General features: G+C 32.7%; 2 protein-coding genes across 2 annotated transcripts; both read left to right on the top strand.

Annotated features, from left to right (window-relative positions):
- Positions 1 to 895: 895 nt before the first annotated feature.
- LOC11421256 (40S ribosomal protein SA) lies at positions 896 to 3,350 on the top strand. The gene is made up of 5 exons (XM_003602525.4): positions 896 to 1,143; positions 1,804 to 2,066; positions 2,229 to 2,426; positions 2,556 to 2,763; positions 3,053 to 3,350. Exons 1-5 carry the CDS (start codon positions 1,002 to 1,004, stop codon positions 3,139 to 3,141), a joined length of 900 nt encoding a protein of 299 aa, XP_003602573.1. The 5' UTR covers positions 896 to 1,001; the 3' UTR covers positions 3,142 to 3,350.
- Positions 3,351 to 16,934: 13,584 nt separating this feature from the next.
- LOC11425543 (probable Histone-lysine N-methyltransferase ATXR5) lies at positions 16,935 to 21,096 on the top strand. Its single transcript, XM_003602528.4, has 6 exons — positions 16,935 to 17,435; positions 17,544 to 17,624; positions 19,520 to 19,749; positions 19,881 to 19,981; positions 20,071 to 20,283; positions 20,606 to 21,096. Exons 1-6 carry the CDS (start codon positions 17,048 to 17,050, stop codon positions 20,763 to 20,765), a joined length of 1,173 nt encoding a protein of 390 aa, XP_003602576.2. The 5' UTR covers positions 16,935 to 17,047; the 3' UTR covers positions 20,766 to 21,096.
- The last annotated feature ends 235 nt before the right edge of the window (positions 21,097 to 21,331 follow it).

The raw sequence follows: 21,331 nt of genomic DNA on the forward strand, positions 1-21,331 counted from the left end.
TCCGTTGGTGTTTTTGAAAAGAGGTAAAGGTAATTTCTTTTATAAATCTTAATTTTGAAGGACTTCTCTAACTTGAGTATCCCCCACCTAAAATTTTCATAAAAAAAAAAAAAAACAATAGATGTTTCTTTTAACCTCATTGCATATTGATGTTCCATTTATTGTTTAAAATATAAAGCCTCAACCTCGAATTTATATTATTTTGGGTCTTGTTAACTTGTGCTCTTAGGGCACATGTTAAGGTTTCTACATAGAGTAAGTATCTATTGAGAAACATGAAATTTTAATCCTATGAGATTACGATGCATAATTTTCATCTTTGGAACCTTAACATGTGCCATAAGGGCACAAGTTGACATTTCCCTATTATTTTTTATTGTAAAATTATTTTTCCGGGTTTGTTAAAAAAAAAAAAAAAGCCTTTCAAAGCCAAAATAGCTTTGTTTTACTTTTCTTTAACCTTGATTAAAACAACCACCTTTGCCAGCAATGAAAGTTTTTGTATGAAGATAAAAATTGATATATTTATAAGAAAAAAAATTAATATTATATTTCAATAGGAGTAATTTTTTTTAGGGAAAAAAAATGATTTTTTTTTTTTAAGTGGCTAGAGAAAATTCACTTTAAAAGTGAATAAGTAGGGTGTCCGGAATTCAATCCCCGATCCCTGCATACAAATGCATTATCCTTCATCAGATGAGCTAAGTTCATGAAAAAAAAAAAAAAAAAAAAAAGGATATTTTAATTCTTAATGGGTGATTACGATTACATTGCATTAGTACGAAATAATTCACATCGTACAAACTTAGGGCTAAGCATATTGGGCCGGGTCAATATATGTGAACCCATTAAGCTACTGAACAGAACTACGTTACATTGCTGCTATATATTACGATTTAGATCCCTGAACCAAAACCCTAGCTGCCAAATTGTTATCACAGACTGCCGCATCCAAGTTTCGGAGATTCGCTCCCGTCGCCGGCAGTTAACAGCATCAAATCATGGCTACCGAACAACTCTCATCCCGTCAGCTCTCTCAAAAAGAAGCTGACATCCAGATGATGTTGGCTGCTGATGTCCACCTCGGTACCAAGAACTGTGACTTCCAAATGGAACGTTATTGCTTCAAACGCCGCAACGATGGTAACTTTCAAATAGTTTTGATGAAATATGATTAATATTAGTAGCCTTTAGTATTTTGTTTCTTAATCTTATATATATTGAATTTGACATTTGATTGTTTAGAATCGAGATTAAATGGATATGATGTCATTTACTTTCTTAAACAATCTAGTTTGTAGGATAATTAATTACAATTTTGGTTTCGGTTAATGTCGCACTTTCATTTTGTCCTTGCTCTGTTTGGAATTCTGTAAAACGGGTTTTATGCTCTGTTTGGTAGCGGTTAACTAGCTGATTGAATTTGAATTTGTAGTGTTTAGTATCAAAAAGTGTAGCATTGGTTAACTATAAAAAATTGGTATATGCTCATTAAAATAGCCATAAGCTCATGATAAAATGACAGTTACTAGACAAGCTTTATTCAGTCATACAAGCTTATAAGCTATAAAGCCATTAGCTTAAATATGAGTTTTACCAAACAGATCCTTAGTTAGCTTTGCGTTTTTTTTTAAGGATAAGTTTGTCTTAAAATCAATTTTGCCCAATTAAGTTGCACCTTGTGTTTGGGTTCCTTGATTCTATCATCATTACAATCTTCTTTGCTTTTACAAAATTATTCTGTTGCAAATTCTTAGTGGACAAAAATGGATTTTTGATTGTTTGTTTTTTGTTTTAATTTAGGTATTTATATCATTAATCTTGGAAAAACTTGGGAGAAACTTCAACTAGCTGCCAGGGTCATCGTTGCAATCGAGAACCCCCAGGACATTATTGTTCAATCTGCAAGGCCTTATGGACAGAGAGCCGTTCTTAAGTTTGCTCAGTACACTGGAGCTAATGCTATTGCTGGAAGACACACTCCTGGAACCTTTACTAATCAAATGCAAGTTTCCTTCAGTGAGCCTCGTCTTCTCATCCTCACTGATCCTAGAACTGACCACCAGGTGAAACCATTATCCTTAACGTGTTTGCTTGTTAATATCAGTTATGGCTATATATTTTGTTGTTTTAGGCTTATATATTTTCCTTATTGGTTGATATTTGTGCATTTTGCTTTTATAAGGTTTTGATTTTTGCTTTGTCTGCATTGTCTTGTTTGTTTGCAGCCAATCAAGGAGGCTGCTCTTGGAAATATTCCAACTATTGCTTTCTGTGACACTGATTCTCCTATGAGGTATGTTGACATTGGAATTCCCGCTAACAACAAGGGGAAGCATAGCATCGGTTGTCTCTTTTGGCTTTTGGCTAGGATGGTTTTGCAGATGCGTGGTACTATTCGCCCTGGTCTTAAGTGGGATGTGATGGTAAACTATTTTTCACTTTATGTATCGTAATTGTTGAGGGTATTTGCGGTTGTCTTTTAATATCAGGCTAAACTGTGTCCCTTCTTTACACAGCACTACATCCATTATCTAATGTTTTTCTTAATGCAGGTTGATCTCTTCTTCTATAGAGAACCTGAAGAGGCCAAGGAGCAAGAGGAGGATGAAGTTCCTGCTCTAGATTATGCCATTGCTGACTTCAATGCTGGTGTTCCATCTGATGGTCAATGGCCTGCTGCAATTGATCAGCCATGGACTGATGCAGCACCACAGCCCATTCCAGCAGCTCCTGGTGTCAACTGGGCAGCTCCAGAAGCTGGTAAAAAACAAGTTTTTTTTTTCTCTCTCTCTCTCTCTCTCTCTTTTCGATTTCCTAACCTAAACTAAAGATTTTTTGGCATTTCTCTTCGACTTTTATTTGTGTTGTCCCTTGATCTTCAATAACTTCCTAAAATGATTTTTTTACTTTCCCATGACTTCATTACCACGCTCATTAATTCTCTATTCAAGATTTGTTGCGATCAAAAATTGGTGCAGGATATGCTGTTGAGTTAATTTTTTCGGAACCATGTATTCATTTCTTTTATTAATTTAGAGTATTCTTTCAGTTGCAGGGGACTGGGGTGAAGCTGTACCACCACCACAACAAATTCCCACTCCTGGAGTCGAATCTGTGACAGCAACTGGCTGGGATTAAAAATAGTTTTTGATCTTATGATGTTCCCCCTCAGTTAATTTTACTTCCATTCCCCTAAAGTAAAATTTGGGTCAGTTTTTTTGTAGCTTAGTAACATTTTCTTCTAGTATGTTATGGGTGGCAGAAACATTGTTTACTTCCTGAGATATTAAGTAAAATTGTACTATTATTTTTGCAGTTATAAGATTTAACTTGCTGTTTGCATTTTACCTCCACTTGCGTTTGACATTCGGGTGGCATTTAGCCTGGGAATAGGGAGTTTTTTTCCATGGGAAAGCTCCCTTTTTCAGGACACCTGTCAGTGGGCAACCTGTTTCAAAAAGAAAAATAAAAAAAATGATATTCATTTTTTAATGTTGTTTGGCTTTTCTGCTGTTACCAACACCTTCAATTGGTCTCTACACCTCTGTTCAGCCTCCCTTGACTGTGAAATTATCAGTTTATCACCATTAAATTCCTTTCATTTTTCTCTATATATAAAAACCACTAAAATATTTTTATATTGGAGATATTTCAAAAACCCAAACCACCCACTTCTCTCCATCTTGGTTCCCTCTTTTTGGTTTTGGAGGTTTTGGTTCCTTGGTTATGTTTTTTTTTTGTCATCTATATTCTCCATACCTATTTTGGTCATTTTTTTGGTGAACCCAGTTTTGAGTGGCACCACCGTGCCGGAAACTTAATGGGCGGTCATATCTTCTCTTTTTTTTCTCCCTCGTTTTTTAAATAAAATAAAACATAAAATTATTTTGTAGTGTGAGAGGAAATGAAAGTTTAAGAATTAACAGTGACAAATAAAAGTAATAATAATGTTAAGTGAATAGCTGCAAGTGTGAGACACCCTACTTCCCATGGATCTTGATGATGAATAGTGGATATACAATTTGTAGTGATGATAGTGAAGAATGATGAAGAGTGGGTCTATGAAGAGTGGGTTTGATGTTGATGAATGTATGAATATGGTGATGAAGATGGAGAAGAGGAGGAGGGAAGAAGATGAAGAAAGTTGAAAAAAATTAATAAATCAAATTATAAATTGTTATTTAATCAACGGTGGGTTGGTTTTTTTTGTCCACCATATAACATCAAAAAGTTATAACAATTAACAAGTGATAGATCTAAGCCATCCAATCAAAAAACTATTAAATCAATGGTTGTGGTTAAACTTTCCCATTATGGGAAAGAAGCTCCCTTTCCCATACTAAATCCCACCTAACATAAGTGTTACTGATAATTTCAGAATAAATTTTTAGTGTAGGAATATGCCATTTTTTTTACATCAACTTTCGAATTCTTGTGCACATGTTCCATAATAATTAGCATTCCTCTTTTTTTTTTTTTTTACATCAACTGCTTGCCCAATTTTGTATGAAATGAACGCCACAAATTAAACCTGTAAAGTTGCAATAATACAGTTTTGCTTTTACAGCAATCACGTTTTTTCGGTTCAAATACTGTCATTCCATTCTTCAATTTTTATCTGCATTGTTGCGTTATTTTTGTTGATTGTCAAACCTTGGTTATCGCCAATTCAAGGAATGGTGATTATCTCCCAATTAATAAACATGATCATTAAATAAAAACATTAATAATTTATTTTTCTAAAATTATTATCTCCCAATTAATAGTTAAGGGCGTAAGACTCAAAACAAACTTGATGAACTTGAAGATCTAATCCTAATCTTTTAAATGTGTTTAGTTTTTTCTTTGTTTGAGTCCAAATTGAGCCACACCTGTCAAATTCAATCTCTATTAGTTCAGAGTTGGTTTCACGTCATTCAAAATAAGGCACTCGAAATTTAAAACAGACAATTTTATTTTATTATTATTTTTTGGTCAGGTTATTATTTATTTTATGGGAAATGCTAACCGGTGCCTCCGGGGCACTGGTTAATGGTATGAAAAAGGAAATTATATAGTAGTTAATGCATTGAAATTGTGTAATTAATTTATAATAATATCAAAAACAGTTTCCTTTTATGGTAATAATTCTATTTTATGGTATGCTTAACCAGTGCCCCGGGGGCACCGGTTAGCAGGACCCTTATTTTATTTCACACTATATTTACTTGTATTGTGTTAATAAGTATGTGCATTTAACAACTAGACTTACACCCGTGCTGCCGCCCGAATCATTGAAATAGTATAGCATATGTGTAAACCAAAAGCAAACTTTAATAGTAAAAGTCAAACATTAAACAGAAAGTGAATAATTCATCAAAATACAATTGTTATATAAAAAAACATTTTATGATAAATTACGGAAGACTTCTTTGTAAACAACATTTGATTGATGCAAGCCCCTTCATCGTCTCTTAGAAGTATTTTCAGCCCACTCCTAGATGTAACATGTGAAATAGCAATAATCTGATAGTCAGGAAAAATCATGAAAATGGCTGATGCTTACCATTGCTGATATCAGTCAGTGGACTGTTTATGTTTGGATATGAATAGTCGTTATGGAATATTAAGAGTGTAAGTTTAAAAAGACATGTAAAGCAAGATATTTCACCACACTAAACTAAACATTAAAGTAGACAATATAAAAATATAATAGTGTTCCCCTCCCTTAATATGTAAAGTTTTCTGGTAGTGTTTTAAGTCATTATTTAAACCCAAATATGTATACCTTATTTCCAATATACGACACATTGCCTTATTTCGTAAATTAATTATTCAAAGGTATTATTTTTTTTTTAACTAAATAGTGAGTTAAATATATAAACTAAACAATATATTAAATTTGTTAAGTGCATAACACAGCTTTAAATTGTGGATGAGTGAATCCTTTATCTTGTAAATAATACACCTTTTCTAATTGAGAATAGGTAATTTTAGTAGGCTGCGATTAATTATTTGCCATCGTTTAAAAACTGAAGAAGAATGGAAAATATCACAGAGCTGCCAAGTATAATGTTTTTGCTCTATTTACTTGTTAAAAAATTAAATTTCGAAAAAGGTTTGACCAAGGTCAGCATTTACTATATATCTATTTAACCATTGGTGCCTAGTAAATAAATTAGTTATTTTCTTTAGGTCCCACTCCAACCTTCTCTATCTCACATGAATAATTTTTGGGTGGACACAAAGATTTGAACCATCTATTTGATCACACACACAAAAAAGTGAACATGCTAAAATCATTTGAAAATTAATGATTATTTAATTGTTATTTTTTCTACTTTTTTCTTTTTATATGTGTGTGACCAAATAAAGGGTCCAAATTTCATCGCGAATCCACCGGAGTTACCCACCGGCAAGCCACATCAATCTTCTCTCAAAGTCAGCAAAGAATCCCGATCATCAAGAATGCGCCACCGCCTAAACCATCTCCCTCCGCCCATCACAACCACCATGATACGTCGCGAGTTGTCTATTCTGTTGAACCGAGAGTCATTCACATCAGTCCCTAAAACTTCAAAGACGTTATCCAACGCCTCACCGGTAAACCACCAGATAACAAACAACCTGCAAAAGCCGGTGAAGTATCACCAGCGGAAAGGCTTGCTTCCATTCAAAGAACAAGCCCCAAGAAGAAACAGAGATTTTCTTGGAATAGAGATCATGATATGATGCAGATGTTGGATGAAGGCGTGCAAATGGGTCAAGTTCCTGGAATCTTGTTGTCGGACTCGTCTACATTGCCGCCAATATCGTCGGAAAATTTTTCACTAGTGTCATTGCCGTCAACACCATTGTATACTTTCTCACCAGAGACTTTTTCACCGACAACATCATATATTTTCTCACCGGAGAAGAATATGTTGCTGGTGCCATCAAATATTGACCGTAAGGGGACAATACCGACGATGCAATCAGAGGTTTATCCGCAAATGAATATGCATCAGTGGCGGATCTTGAGTAAATTTCTTGGGGGTGCCAAACCACCATGAAATATATGTAAATCAGTTTCAAGAAGTAGATAGAAATAATCACCTGGCATGAGTGTCGAACTCGCGACTGCTGGGGGATTATAAGACTAGCTTACCGCTGCGACAACTGAGAAGTTACTGAAATAATATGCCTAATATTGTATATATTGAAAGCCCAGGGGATGCCATGGGTTTCTACTAAGATCCGCCACTGCCGCTGATGCCGTCGGAGTTTTACACGCTGGAGACTATGCCCCAGGTGTATTTATCGCATACATTACCACAGATGACGTTTGAGGTAATGGTGCCGGAGTTTATAACACGCCGGTATGTCGTCGGGATTTTTCTCGACAAATACATTACCACCGATGCCGTTTGAGGTCTTTCCCACAGTTACAAGCATGCAGTCGCAGACGGTGGTATCTTTCAATGACGTTTGGCCTGGGAATAACATCTCTGCAAGTCCGTCGAATTTTCTTCCCAGCGACGTTGTTCCGCCGCAGATGCCACCGAACCAGTTCAGTTCTTTTGATTTCGACTAAGTTTATTTCTTCTTGTTCTTTCATACATTCATTATATTCTCTTTAGTTATGTTTGTGTCGGGAGAATACAACACTCCTTTAGTGGGTTTTCGTATGTGTTATGCATGCCACAGTTTTTAGACAACAGAAGATAAATTTCTGCATTTCCATGCTTTCTATTTCTTTATATTTTGCTTAACTTAAATAACTGACTCCAGTAAAAAAAAACTTAGATTAATTAACTTTCACATCAACTTATTTGTTTGTTTGGATGATGGATGTAATTGGAAATGTTACACAATTTTGAATTCTACACATCTCATATACTTTTAATTGAATTATCTCAATTATATTGTTTATTTTGATATTCTTTATTCTTAACATTTTTATTTGGATAGAGTAATTCATTATAATAAAAAAAATCGTGTCTATTTCAAATTTTGAAAATCGATAGATCATTTTTGAAATTTTATAAAAAGATAGATGTAGTAATCTACAAAATATGGAAAATGAATAGGACTGATGTGAACACAAAATAGTGATTAATTTAAATCTAAATAACAGAAAAAGCTAGTAGGGTGGACTAATTTCTGGTTCACATATTTTTTATTAACTCTTTATAGTTATTAGAAGAAGGGATCATAGTAAGTCGAATTCGATCAAAGTAAAGTCCGATAAAAAATTGAATTTAAATTCCTGAACGATTTGAACTTTTAGTTGACAATTTGTATCTGCATCATTACATAATTTTATTTATTGTCAAATTATGTCTTCTTTTATTCAAACCTTGGTTATCACCATTCCAAGAATAAACAGTAAACATGATAAATGCAAGTCTTGATCAAACTAGGGAATGAAAAATGGTAATATACCCCCTTTTGTAAAGCTAGTATAGTACTCATAAGCTAGAAACATGATACACCAGCTAGCACTCCAAATGCACCATACACCAACTATAAACGAAGGTATTATCTCCCTGGACCTAGCATTCAGGAATTAAGTCATGTCATTTGGTAAGCTACTGAAAATCAATCTTGAAATCCCTGTATAACAGTATAAGTCCTTCAATCTTGAAATTTTTGGTTACTTTATTAATTGGATTACAAATTTCTTGACGAAGACATAACCAGGGCCTTATCTGAGGCAGGACGAAGAGGGCAACCGCCCTAGATCTCAAAAAATAAGTAGGAAATTTAGGCCTCCAAAATATTTTTTAGGGGTCTATATCAGACCCTAAGAAAATTGTTTAGTTTTTTGTATCAAATTTGATGTTTATATATATTTATTAGTTAGGACCCAAATTGTAAGTTCGCCCTAGGCCACCAAAATCTTAGAAAGAGCCATGGATAGAACGTGTATATAATGGTTAGGGATAGTGTTCAAACTTATTTTACTAAAGTTAACTTAACTTAGTTGAGAAATTTGTTCGTGCAAGCGCCAAGTCGAGACTGCATGCATTTTCTCTATTATAAACTCAAAGTAAAGGATTCTTAGTCCTCCCTTAAAGAATAGAAAAACCAAAACATTTCACCAAAGATGTAGTGACAGGAACGAGTTTGATTTTGCTTCATTTAGTCTATTCATAAAAGAGATAATACAATTGATAGCTTATAGTGAGATCCGCTAATGGGATCTAATAAATCAAGTGGATCTTGTATGTCTTTATAACATTAATTAATATGAACAAGGAAAAACTTTGATTAAATCGTATAATCACTTATGTCCGGTGAACAATAAAGAGAAGCCAAATGAGTAAAGAAGCATTAACTATGGATGTTCTTCTTAAGTCCATCAAGCTAACCACATCATCAGGAAGCAAAATCTAGCGTCTGGATCACTGTTCAAGAAAATTGTCTACAATATTGTTCAAACCACTTCATCTGGACCGAATCTTCTGGATCAATCTCTACAATATTTCATCCAATGGATCACTTCGTCTATACTAAGACCATCAATATTACATTTAATCAACAGCCAAAACCTCTAGTTATAGTTCAAAAAGCTCGAATCATCTAGTGAATAAACTCAAGCTTGAATGTCCAGTCCTTAAATCAATCCTCTAGACCAAGTGTATTGTCGAGTAGAAGAAATGTATTTGAGGAATTCAAGTTATAATCTATACTAAAGACATAAATAAAAAAATTCAAGTACCGTCATGGAAGAAATATTTGTTGAAATCAACAACGGTCTCTTTGTGCACCTCATAGAAGTTATGAAAGCTAGAGAATCAAGAGTCAAGCCAACAAAGGTTCTGAAGACTGAGAAAAGTTGTGGAAATTTTGTCCCAAGAGCACGTCAACGAAGAAAAACACTTCAAGAATAAAGAAAAATTAGAAAATTCGCCAGGGCCACGCACCTTATCCATTGCATGTCCATAAAGGTCAGTTCATTATTGTCTCATACATCTCGCGCATGTTGTAGCGAGAAAAAACAACCTTTGTGTTGTTTTTAGGTATTTTGGGCAGGGGAAAAGCCATGTAACCCAAGGCAAAACCAATGTGAATAATGCAGGTATAAAGGCCTCTTTAATCCAGAATAATTCATTCTGAAATTTGGCGATTCAAAGGTGGGCAACTGAAGCAACAAGAAGGAGTGTTTTTAAACCTCCTTCTAGTTGTTCTAGAGTATGTTTTGTTTTCCCTTGATAATGTGTTTAGTTTCTATGAGTAACTAAATACCTAAAGAGTGTGATTTTATGATGAACCTCTATTTATTTGTAGGAAATTTATAATGCATAAATTCTTAATTCAAGTATGATCTCATTTGTATTTAATTTACATATTTATTGTACTTAATGCTTTTCAAACTAGGAATTGACAACCCTAGACTTGAATTGATCTTAGTTTAGGATTTATAGATTGACATATTGCTTTAACCGAAATCATTATTATGTATTTTACTCAAGAGTCGTTAAGAAATTAGGGATTATTAGTACGATGGTTAGGTTCTAAGACACGTGGGGGAGTGTAAGTCTCGACTCTGGGAGCAATACGAGACTTTGACATCTCTTGCGTCTGTGTGAGAGTGTAAGTCTCTTGACATCTCTAGACTCCCCATTTGTTTATCTTTAAAAAGTGAATTTTTAATCACCAAACTACTTGACTAAATAATAAGTTGATTAATTTTATTTTTTTTACTATATTTGATTAAATAATTAAATTAAATAAAATAATATGTAGTTTATATAAAAATTAAAAGTCGTAATGATTATTTAAAATGTAATTAAATACTTGATATCCTCTCCAAATTCAATGCCTGGTTATTTTTATTTTTACCTTTCTAAATAACATGAAATTGTTCTTTTTTTTTTTTTGACAAAAACATGCCATTGTTCTTAAAATACACATCATTCTTAAGCTTGTATTTTTTTTTAAAAAAAATATTTGATATCAAAAAAGTAAATGAAAAGAGGCACATCCCATGCAATATCATTGCCCAAAAAAAAAAACCTTGTGCGATATCATGGAGAATCACCATCTCATTAAAGATTTACTATTTGTTACAGATATAAGAAAATTGATTTTATGAATGCATGGTACTCAAATAAAATAAGAGCAAATTTGGCATATCTAAGTTGTAATAAAATATATCTTTCTAAGAAAAAAATATGGAATAAAATATAAGCAAATATTAATTCTTTTTATAAATAAATTTTGCTTTCTCATATCACCGAGGAGTTTTTTTCATACACAAAGGATGTTTGTTTGAATGCCCCTTCTTTGGGTTGAATTAAATTGAAGTTCAATCCAAATGTTTTTTTTTTTTCAACTTTTAGTGGCCTTTTTAGAGATGATAATGTTTCATCTCTTGGTTCTTTTAAAATACATTTTTTTCTTGATTGCTGAACTAATTGGTGCCATTTGTTACTAAGATAGTTGTTTGGGAACGATAGCACAATTTATGGTTTTAATGTGATTCGCAATCGGTCATTCAAGGTTTTTACAATTCATATATTGTTCATTAGAAATTGACAAACAGGTGGCACAACTATTTATCTTATCACGTACATGTGCTATTGACAAACCTGTTCGAAAAGGGTGGCACAATATATGGCTTTGATGTGATTCACAGTTGGTCATTCAAGATTTTTGCAATACTTATACTGTTTATTTGAAATCGAGAAACAGGTGGCACAACTGTTTACATTGCCATGAATGCCATTGAGGTAGATGTTCGGAAAGGGTGGCAAAATGTATGACTTTAATGTGATTCTTATCTAGTCATTTAAGCTTTTTGCAATGCATATATTGTTCATTGGAAATGAGAAACATGTGGCTCAACTGTTTATCTTGACATGTATGGTATTGAGATAATTGTTCAGAAAGTGCGGCATAACTTATGGCTTTAATGTGATTTGTGGTCGGTCGTTCAAGCTTATTATAATAAATATATTGTTTATTGAAAAATGAGAAACAGGTGCCTCGAAAGTTTATCTTACCATTTATGTTATTCAAATACTTCTTCAGAAAGTGTGGCACAATTTATGGTTTTAGTGTGATCTTAAGTCAATCACTCAAGCTTTTTACAATACATATGTTGTTTATTAGAAACTCAAAAATAGGTGGCTTCAATTGTTTATCTCGCGTGTATGCTTTTCATATAGTTTTTCAGAAAGGGTGGCATAATTTATGACTTTAATGTGACTCTCAGTCGGTCATTTAAAGCTTTTACAATATATATATTGCTCATTGGAAATTGATAAAGACATAGCTCAACTGTTTATCTTGATATGTATTCCTCGCCACCTCCCCCTCGTAAACTAACCAGCTTCACCCGCCGCACACATGCACCATGCCTCCGAAAGAAGAAGCCAACAGACTCGTCATCGCGGGTGAAGAAGTACAGGACGATGGCTAATATAATGGCGAGGGCTAAATATGCAGTGGTTGAAAAGGAGGATTACAGTGACTGCATGTGTGAGCGATGTGGATCTGGTGAACAACCTGAGGAGCTTTTGTTGTGTGACAAATGCGACAAAGGTTTTCATATGAAGTGTCTGAGACCGATTCTGGCTAGAGTTCCTATTGGTTCATGGATTTGCCCCAAGTGTTGTTTTGAGTTGGAGAGACTGAAAAGTAAGTGATCAATATAATATGGTGTGAAAATAAAAGGACGGATGTTGTGTGACCGTCTTTGATAAAATATTAGCTATCAATATAATATGGTGTGTAAATAAAAGGACGGATGTTATGTGACCGTCTTTGCTAAAAAAGTAATTGTCCCGTTGTTATAGTCTAGTGGTTTGGTTGTGAGGACGTTTTATGTGGAATCATGGGTTCAAACCTGGATCACCACATTCCCCCTCCATATGTATGTCGGTTTAAGTATGTGTCGGTCACTAGGCCAATAATGAAAATAAAATATATATATTTATGCATAAATGTCAATGGGTTATTTATCAAATTTATTGATTGACATTGGCACTTTGATGCATGACAGTGAGTTGATTGTTATTCTTGATTCTTTACATCGACACCCTGATGCATAACCGTTAGTTAATCAATTATTAAGCTTGAATGTTTGTCTTGCCATGTATGTTATAGGGTTAGTTGTTTTGAAAGTCTGACACAGTTTATGACTTAATTGAAAATTGAGAAACAGGTGACTCAAATGTTTATCTTGTCATGTATGTTATTGAAATAGTTATTTAAAAGGGTTGCGCAATTTATGGCTTTAATGTGATTCTCGATTCAAATATTCAAGTTTTTTTTTTCCGCAAAACATATAGTGTTGAATAGAGATTGGAAAACAATTGACTCAACTATTTATCTTGTCATGAAGATTTTTATTTTGAAAAACAATTGACTCAACTGTTTATCTTGAAAAACATATGGTGGCACAATTTATGGCTTTGATGTGATTCAAAGTCTGGTCATTGAAGATTTTTGCAATACATGCATTGTTCATTGGAAATTGAGAAAATGGTTGTTCAAGTGTTTGTCTTGTCAAGTATGCTATCAATTTGTTTGGAAATTGTGGCGCAATTTAATGTGATTCATTGTCGGTCATTCATGTTTTTTGTAATACATATATTATTTATTGGAAATTGAGAAATAAGCGACTCAACTGTTTATCTTGCTATATATTCTCTCCGTAGTTTCATACGATAAAAATATTGCATGAACATTGAATATGCTAGAACATAATGAGGTTTCTTTGAATCAACCTTCATTTGGTTGAATCAAGGGCAAACTAAAATAAGTTGCTCGCGACCACGCTTGTTTTGGAGCTTTTAAAGACCTCGTCTATTGGTTGTTTTGCAAATTAATCTTGAAATATAATTTTTCTCTGAATACTAAGCTAACTGGTGCCACATATGCTAATGATATAGTTGTTAGGAAAGGGTGGCACGTTTTACACCTTTAATGTGATTCGTAGTTAACCATTCACGCTTTTTCAATGCATATATTATTCATTGGAAGTTAAGAAACAAGTGTGTCGACTGTTTATCTTCCCACATATTTTATGTAAATAATTGTTCGGAAAGGGTGATTTATGGCTTTAATGTGACTTGCAACCTGTTGTTCAAGTTTTTTGAAATACATATATTGTTCATTTATAGTTGAAAAGCAAGTGGCTCAACTATTTATCTTCCACATATGCTAATGAGATAGTTGTTCATAAATGGTGGCATAATTTATGGCTTTAATGTGATTCGAAGTCGGTCATTTAAGCGTTTTGAAATACATTTATTGTTCTTTGGAAATTGGAAAATAGGTGTCTTGACTGTTTATCTCGTCATGTATGCTATTAAGATACTTGTTCAGAAAATGTGCCACAGTTTATGGATTTAATGTGATCGCAAACTATTATTCAAGTTCTTTTGCAAAATATATTTATCGTTGATTGAAAATTGAGAATCAAGTAGCCTAACTATTTGTCTTGTCATGTATGCTATGAAAGTTATGAAAGTTGGACACAAATTATGGTTTTAAAGTGATTCGTAGTCGGTCATTCCAGATTTTTGAAATGCATACATTGTTCACTAAAAATTGAGAAACAAGCCGATGACTTATTTTTCTTGTCTATATCTTTTTTGAAGGAATGTTTGTTATTTATATTATAAATCATATACGTTAATTATTCAATGAATCTAAAAAAATAAATCTTTGTTAATATGATATTATAGAGCGTATGATGTTGAGACAGTTGTTTGGAAAAATGTGACACAATTCATGACTTAAATGTGACTTATTGTTGGCCATTCAAGTTTTTTTCAATACATATATTGTTTATTTGAAATTGTAAAACGGTTGACCCAAAAAATAAAACAGAGAGGTGATTTAGGTAATAAAGCGGATTTTTTTTAACGAGGTTAACAAGAGTAAATGTGAATAATGAATTATTTCAATATAATACAGTATTATTTGAAAAATCATCTAAAAAAGAAGCTATATTCAAATATGATATTTCTTTTTTTATGGTGTCAGGGATTCGAACCTCAGACTTTGCATGTATTATACATTGTCCATACCAACTGAGTTAAGCTCACGGGAACTCAAATATGATATTTCAATATAATATAGTATTATCTTAAATTTGAGATATTATTTTAATAATGATAAATCTATATATTTGATATTATCAATTTTATTTCATTTATAATGTTTTCAGGATAATATAGATTTGAAATACCTTTGACAATATATTATTCTAATTATAAACGAATTCTACTTTTTAGGTTCATTAATTAAATTAATGATGTATGTGATTCAAAATATAAACCACATACACCATTGATTTTTTTTTTTGAAGAGGCTAAAATGGAATATATTACCAAATCAAAGTGTTCTTCCTAGCACAAGGTGTACCAAGGAAGAACAAAAGAGTCATTACAATAATTACAAGATAAAAACGAAAACACCAAAAAACTAACGAGGAGAAACAAACTAATTAGTGCTCAACAAAGTTAATGGACTAAGCTACCACCCATGAAAATTTAATGGAGTTTGAATATGCTCCATTTAGGCTAAGCTCCATTTACTCCATTTAAGGTTTGGATGCAAGACATGTGGCAAAAAAATATCCAACGGTTGAGATTTTAAATTAAAAAACAATAAAAGGTTGTTGCCATATGAGAGAAGAAGGGAACATGATTTGTTTGTTATTATTATGTATTTTTATTAAACAAATATTTGGTTTTTAATTTAAAATCTTAACCGTTGGATACTTTTTTGTCACATGTCTTTCATCCAAACCCTAAATAGAGTAAATGGATCTTAGCCTAAATGGAGCATACCTGAATGAGTTCGGGTATGCTCCATTTAAGCTAAACTCCATTTAAGGTTTGGATGTAAGACATGTGGCAAAAAAATATCTAATGGTTGAAATTTTAAATTAAAAAATAAATATTTGTTTAATAAAATTACATAATAATAACAAACAAATTATGTTCTCTTTTTCTATCATATCGCAACAACCTTTTATTGTTTTTAATTTAAAATCTCATCCGTTAGATATTTTTTGCCACATGTCTTGCATCCAAGCCCTAAATGGAGTAAATAGCACTTAGCAAAAATGAAGCATACCTGAACTTATACATCATTTATTAAATGAACCTAAAAAATTAAATTTGCTTATAATTAATAAGAGGGAGTAAGTTGTTTTACTCATGACACACAAATTAAGAAATATAATAAATTTTTATGAATAATAGAAATTACGAGTTATTGCAAATAAAAAAAATCATGAGTTATTTTACAAAAACCATTCATCAATAGTATATGAAAATAAATAAAGAATTAAAAGAAAAAAGAGTAAAAATAATAAGGATATAATTGAAAAGTTAACATTAGTGTTTTATTAATATTGTATTTTTTTTTATAAATTGAGACAATTTTTTTCTAAAACGATGAGAGTAATATTTAGAACGTTGAAAATAATAAAGACATATCATTAAATTCCAAAACTAATTTAAACATACAATGAATTCAAAATTTTATTCAAAAAATAATTTTTTTTTGGTAGAAATTCAAAAACTAATTTAAACATACAATGAATTCAAAATGTTTTTTGACCAAACAATTAATTTGATTCAAACTTTTATTTTTCTTCTATTTTAGTAAAAAAAAATCTTGACCAAATTTAAAAAAATAAAAATAAAAAGTAGTCAAAGGTTGACATCAAACCCGACCATTTTTTTTTTTCGGTTCATCGAATGGAAACGGCTAAGACCAGTACAATGCGCACGCATAAAAGTCTGTGTAAAAAACCGGTGCACGTTAGCATAACCAACCAGAACATTCCACGTCATCAAACATAACATTCACCGGTAAGTGTCTCACTCTCCCGCGGGTGAGAGAGTAACGTAAACAAAAACAAACATCAAAAGGAAACAAAAAAAAAACATATTATTTTTTACTTTTTTATTATTATTTTTTTCTTTCTATCACCACCATTTTAGAGTTAACACAAATTCTCGTCTTTGTCTATAAAATAGAAAAACTTTCATCAAAAAAAAATTCTTCAAATTCTCAATTCCACCCTTCGAATTTCACAATCAACCTCACCTGAATGGCTCCGGCGACAGCTCCGGCGTCTCCATCGCCATCTTCTATCAAGCTATCAAGCTTAATCCGCCGCACCCATGCACCTCACAAAATTCAAAAGAAGCTTTCATACTCCTCCTCTTCCTCCACCTTCGAGGAGGAGGAGGGGAATAAGTTACTATCGCTTGTTAATATATATAAGAGGGCTGAGTACACGGTGGGTGAGGAGGAGGATTACGGTGACCTCCTGTGTGAGCAATGTGGGTCCGGTGAACAACCGGAGGAGCTGCTTTTGTGTGACAAATGTGACAATGGTTTTCATATGAAATGTGTCAGACCAATTGTTGTTCGAGTTCCGATTGGTCCGTGGATTTGCCCCAAGTGTTCTGATGTGAAGGTCAAGAAACTCAAAAGTAAGAGATTGAAATTGTGTTTTTGTTTTTGTTTTTGTTTTTGTTTTTCAGGTGTGATTGTGATTATTAATGTGGCATTGTTTTTGTCATTGTTTTAATGTGTTACAGAGCTTTCTCAGAAGAAAATTCTTGATTTCTTCGGGCTTCGTAGGGATTCTCTTTTCGGGAACAATCGTGCTTCTTCTCAGGGTAATTTACTGTTAAATTAAGATATTGTTTAATATTTTTAAAAAATATTTTTTTATTGGCTTTATTGTTTCATTATTTTTTAATATGTTTGATGATCATTTTGTCAATGCAATGTTTGGATATTTGATTTGGTAGTTTTAATCAAGTTTTTGATCAGTTGTTGTTTGGCTTTGTGAAAGTGATGTGGATTGAATTTTGTTTATGATACATGTGAACAAATTATTGTACATTGAATCATGATTCATGGATTATGAATATTTTTTGTAGATTGTTCTTTCAAATTTAATAGAGATTTGAATTAATTGTCAAAAAAAATTAAAGATATGAATTAAATTTTTGGATTTTGTTTAAATTTTTGTGTGAACAAAGCATGCTTGTATGGCTTGGGGATAAGTATTTTTTAGCCTTATGAAATGTAGTTGCCCGTTTGTGCAGTGTTTCTTTACAAATTGTGTTGGACATGGACTGTAGATGTTTCCATCATAGGGCTCCACAAATTTTAAGCTTGATTTGTTGTAGTTATTTTGTTGACTTGGGTTGTGAGTTGAATAATGCTGTCGATGGCGGAAGGTCAAAGATCCGCCATATAAACACGCCATTGCAACCTAAGGCAACACCATTTGCCGGCATTCCTTCACAAATTGGTTATGGTGATTAACGAAAAATCCACCATGGCCTCCTATTTTTGCGATAGTAGTGTTGGCCATAAGATAAAATCCAACAAACATGACATTAGATGAAAAAAAATCACCTTTCAATTTCTGTTGCATGACAAGTTATAAGTAAGGCAGCTACAAGGTCACATTTCACAAGCTTGCAGATTTTGGTGCAACTGGTTGATCGAACCAATTCTGTTGTTTGATTTGAAAGCAAAGGAAGCCCGTTCAAACTCCTAACTGCTTAGCAGTTGTTATAGTTTTCTTTTTCTGATAGGTTTCTTAAATAAATAGTACTATATGACCATATTCTTAATCTCACTATATTGTTTCTGAAAATTTGTGGGGATTCTAGCTAAGTGGTTAATTCTAACATCCCTAAATGATTTTATACGAAATATCAGTGTAATAGTTTGATGTTTTATTAATTACTTTTATGTCACAAATTTCAATTTATTTCACATACCAGTATTACCTTAACAGATAGCTCAAGAACCACCTGACAATAGAGATTTGATAGTTTAATGGCACTTGAAATAGAGACATCAAAAGGAAAACCATGCTTAGTGACACAGAAGACTAAGTGAATTAAGTTGGAGTCTTCACCGAACAAGAAGAATTGAAATGGATGCTGAACCCGCAAATTATACCACGACTTGAAGTTAGAAAGTATAATCTGACATCAATGTTGATAAATTGATTCAACAGCAGTCCATGATTTGACAGAGAATAAGTTACTAGGATAACTTATTCGTTATAGTATCTAATATTTATGCATTTTCAAAAAAACTAGAAAGATTTTGGCTTACCTTAGAAAACGTTTGATAACTTCTTGGTGTATAGGATCTCTTCATTATTACTAATGAATGAAACATAATAAATGATGCATATTAATATTCCTTTGGATATTTGTTCCTTCATGTTTTTGCTGAAATTGTTCTTGTATGCTTATGTTACCTAGAATGTTAAACACATTTACTCATGTTACTTCTACTGGATGTACTACGAATCTTTAGAAAATCTTTAATTGGTAAATGAATCTAAACAGTTACTTTTATATACCTTTTTTTTCTACAACTTTTTTATGTTTTGATGTCATGTTCTAACTTCAAAAGTACTCAGGTGATCTGTAAAGAGTACTTTAAAGTATAATTTTGCTTCATCTGTGTCGATGTCTATATATATAGGATACCTAATTGGAAGTTCTTTTCTTCTTAATTTATCCATTCTGGACTTTAGATGCTATGAAGCGTCGGAGACGTCCAAGACCTCTGGTGGTACAGAAGAAAAGGAGAAGGCTTTTACCATTTGTTCCTACAGAAGATCCTGATAGGAGGCTGAAACAAATGGCTTCCCTTGCTACCGCTTTAACAGCATTGGATATAGAGTTCAGTAATAAGCTGACGTACTTTCCAGGAATGGCTCCTAGATCTGCTAATCGATCCATTTTAGAGAACGGTGGAATGCAGGTCTCAACTAATTAATTTTCTTGTAGTTTTCTCACACTTACAAATGGACCTTTTGCAAACCGGCTAATTAGCATGCATGTCTCCGTCATTGTGTTCTAGTTTGATGGACTATTTGTTTGTTTTCCTCTCAGGGTCTTACTAAGGAAGATACGCAGACCTTAAAACGCTGCATAGCTATGACTAAACAAGGCCAATTCCCTCCCTTAATGGTCGTTTATGATTCATGCCAAGGGTACATACTCATCTTACACATACCATAAAGTAGGAAATCAATGTATGTTACCTTAACTATTATTGGATTTTCCTTGATATGCAATGTAGCTATACTGTGGAGGCTGATGGCCCAATCAAAGATATGACATTTATTGCTGAATACACTGGCGATGTTGATTATATAAAGAAGAGAGAATCTGATGATTGTGACAGTATGATGACGCTGCTTATTGCAACAGAAGCTGCTGACAGTCTTGTTATCTGTGCTGATAAACGTGGAAACATTGCTCGCTTCATCAGTGGCATCAACAATCATACTCAGTAAGCCTGTCTCACTTATTGCATGTTAATCTTGAATTAAAGTGATAGAACACTGGGGGTGATGTGAACGACCATTTTACTTTGATTAGTAGTTTCATGTGGACTGCTTTATTTTTCTGTGGTATACCATTCTTTTTGACATTGTTATTTCAAATAATCCTTCTTGCAGTCCATTTTATATGTTGTTTAGTTTTTGTATTCTCTTTAAAGAACTAAAATTTTGAGGACTCTACTATCGTAAAATGCTAACACCTTTTCTTTTGTGCAATGATATTGCTATTTCTTCGGTTTCTTGTATTAAAAATGTCCAATTTATATGCAGGGAAGGCAGGAAGAAGCAGAACTGTAAATGTGTGAGATATGATGTTAAAGGTGAAAGCCGGGTCTTATTGGTTGCTACTCGAGATATTTCCAAGGGGGAGAGGCTTTATTATGACTATAATGGTTATGTGCATGAATACCCAACTCATCATTTTGTCTGAGCGAAGTTCATAAATATATCTTAATAATCCTATAGAATTAGGACCAATTTTTAGACCCTCAGGAAAGAATTTTCATGATTCTCTTGAAAACTTTAACTTATAGTCCTTTCAGATTCAACAAAATTTTTCTTAAATTGTTACCGTGGGCAACTCGTTGTATTTTACGCCATATAGCTGGCCTAATTATGTGGCTTAGAGATGAATAGAGAACCCTAGGAAAACCTTCTTCATTTAGTTTTTTTTTTTTAATCTCGAAATTTGAACTGAGATATACATGTTTTTATTTTACTATAGTTTCAATCTAAGGGATTGAAAAGTTTTCCGGATTTTACTTTGAAGGTGTTGCATTCAATCTTTATTTTCTTTTGATATCATTTATTATTTCCTGTAAATATCGGTTTTGATTGTAATATTGGTTGATTTGTTTTGTATGCCAAAACCTAATCCTCTAGAGATGAGGGATGTGATTATACTTGAAAATCCATTTTTCAAAATTTATTTTCCCTCCATGCTAAGGGCCGTTTGTTTGAGTCTCTTTTTTTATAAAAAAAAAAAATCTATTTTTT

The sequence above is a fragment of the Medicago truncatula genome, chromosome 3 (genome assembly GCF_003473485.1).
Source record: "Medicago truncatula cultivar Jemalong A17 chromosome 3, MtrunA17r5.0-ANR, whole genome shotgun sequence".
NCBI classification, from domain to species: domain Eukaryota; kingdom Viridiplantae; phylum Streptophyta; class Magnoliopsida; order Fabales; family Fabaceae; genus Medicago; species Medicago truncatula.

Bases quoted from the DNA above. Each gene is read 5' to 3' on its own strand.
- LOC11421256 (XM_003602525.4), top strand. From the start codon at position 1,002: ATGGCTACCGAACAACTCTCATCCCGTCAGCTCTCTCAAAAAGAAGCT. The intron at 1,144-1,803 runs GTAACTTTCAAA...GTTTTAATTTAG, and splicing joins CTTCAAACGCCGCAACGATG to GTATTTATATCATTAATCTT. The intron at 2,764-3,052 runs GTAAAAAACAAG...GTATTCTTTCAG, and splicing joins CTGGGCAGCTCCAGAAGCTG to TTGCAGGGGACTGGGGTGAA.
- LOC11425543 (XM_003602528.4), top strand. From the start codon at position 17,048: ATGGCTCCGGCGACAGCTCCGGCGTCTCCATCGCCATCTTCTATCAAG. The intron at 19,982-20,070 runs GTACATACTCAT...TATGCAATGTAG, and splicing joins GTTTATGATTCATGCCAAGG to CTATACTGTGGAGGCTGATG. The intron at 20,284-20,605 runs GTAAGCCTGTCT...ATTTATATGCAG, and splicing joins GGCATCAACAATCATACTCA to GGAAGGCAGGAAGAAGCAGA.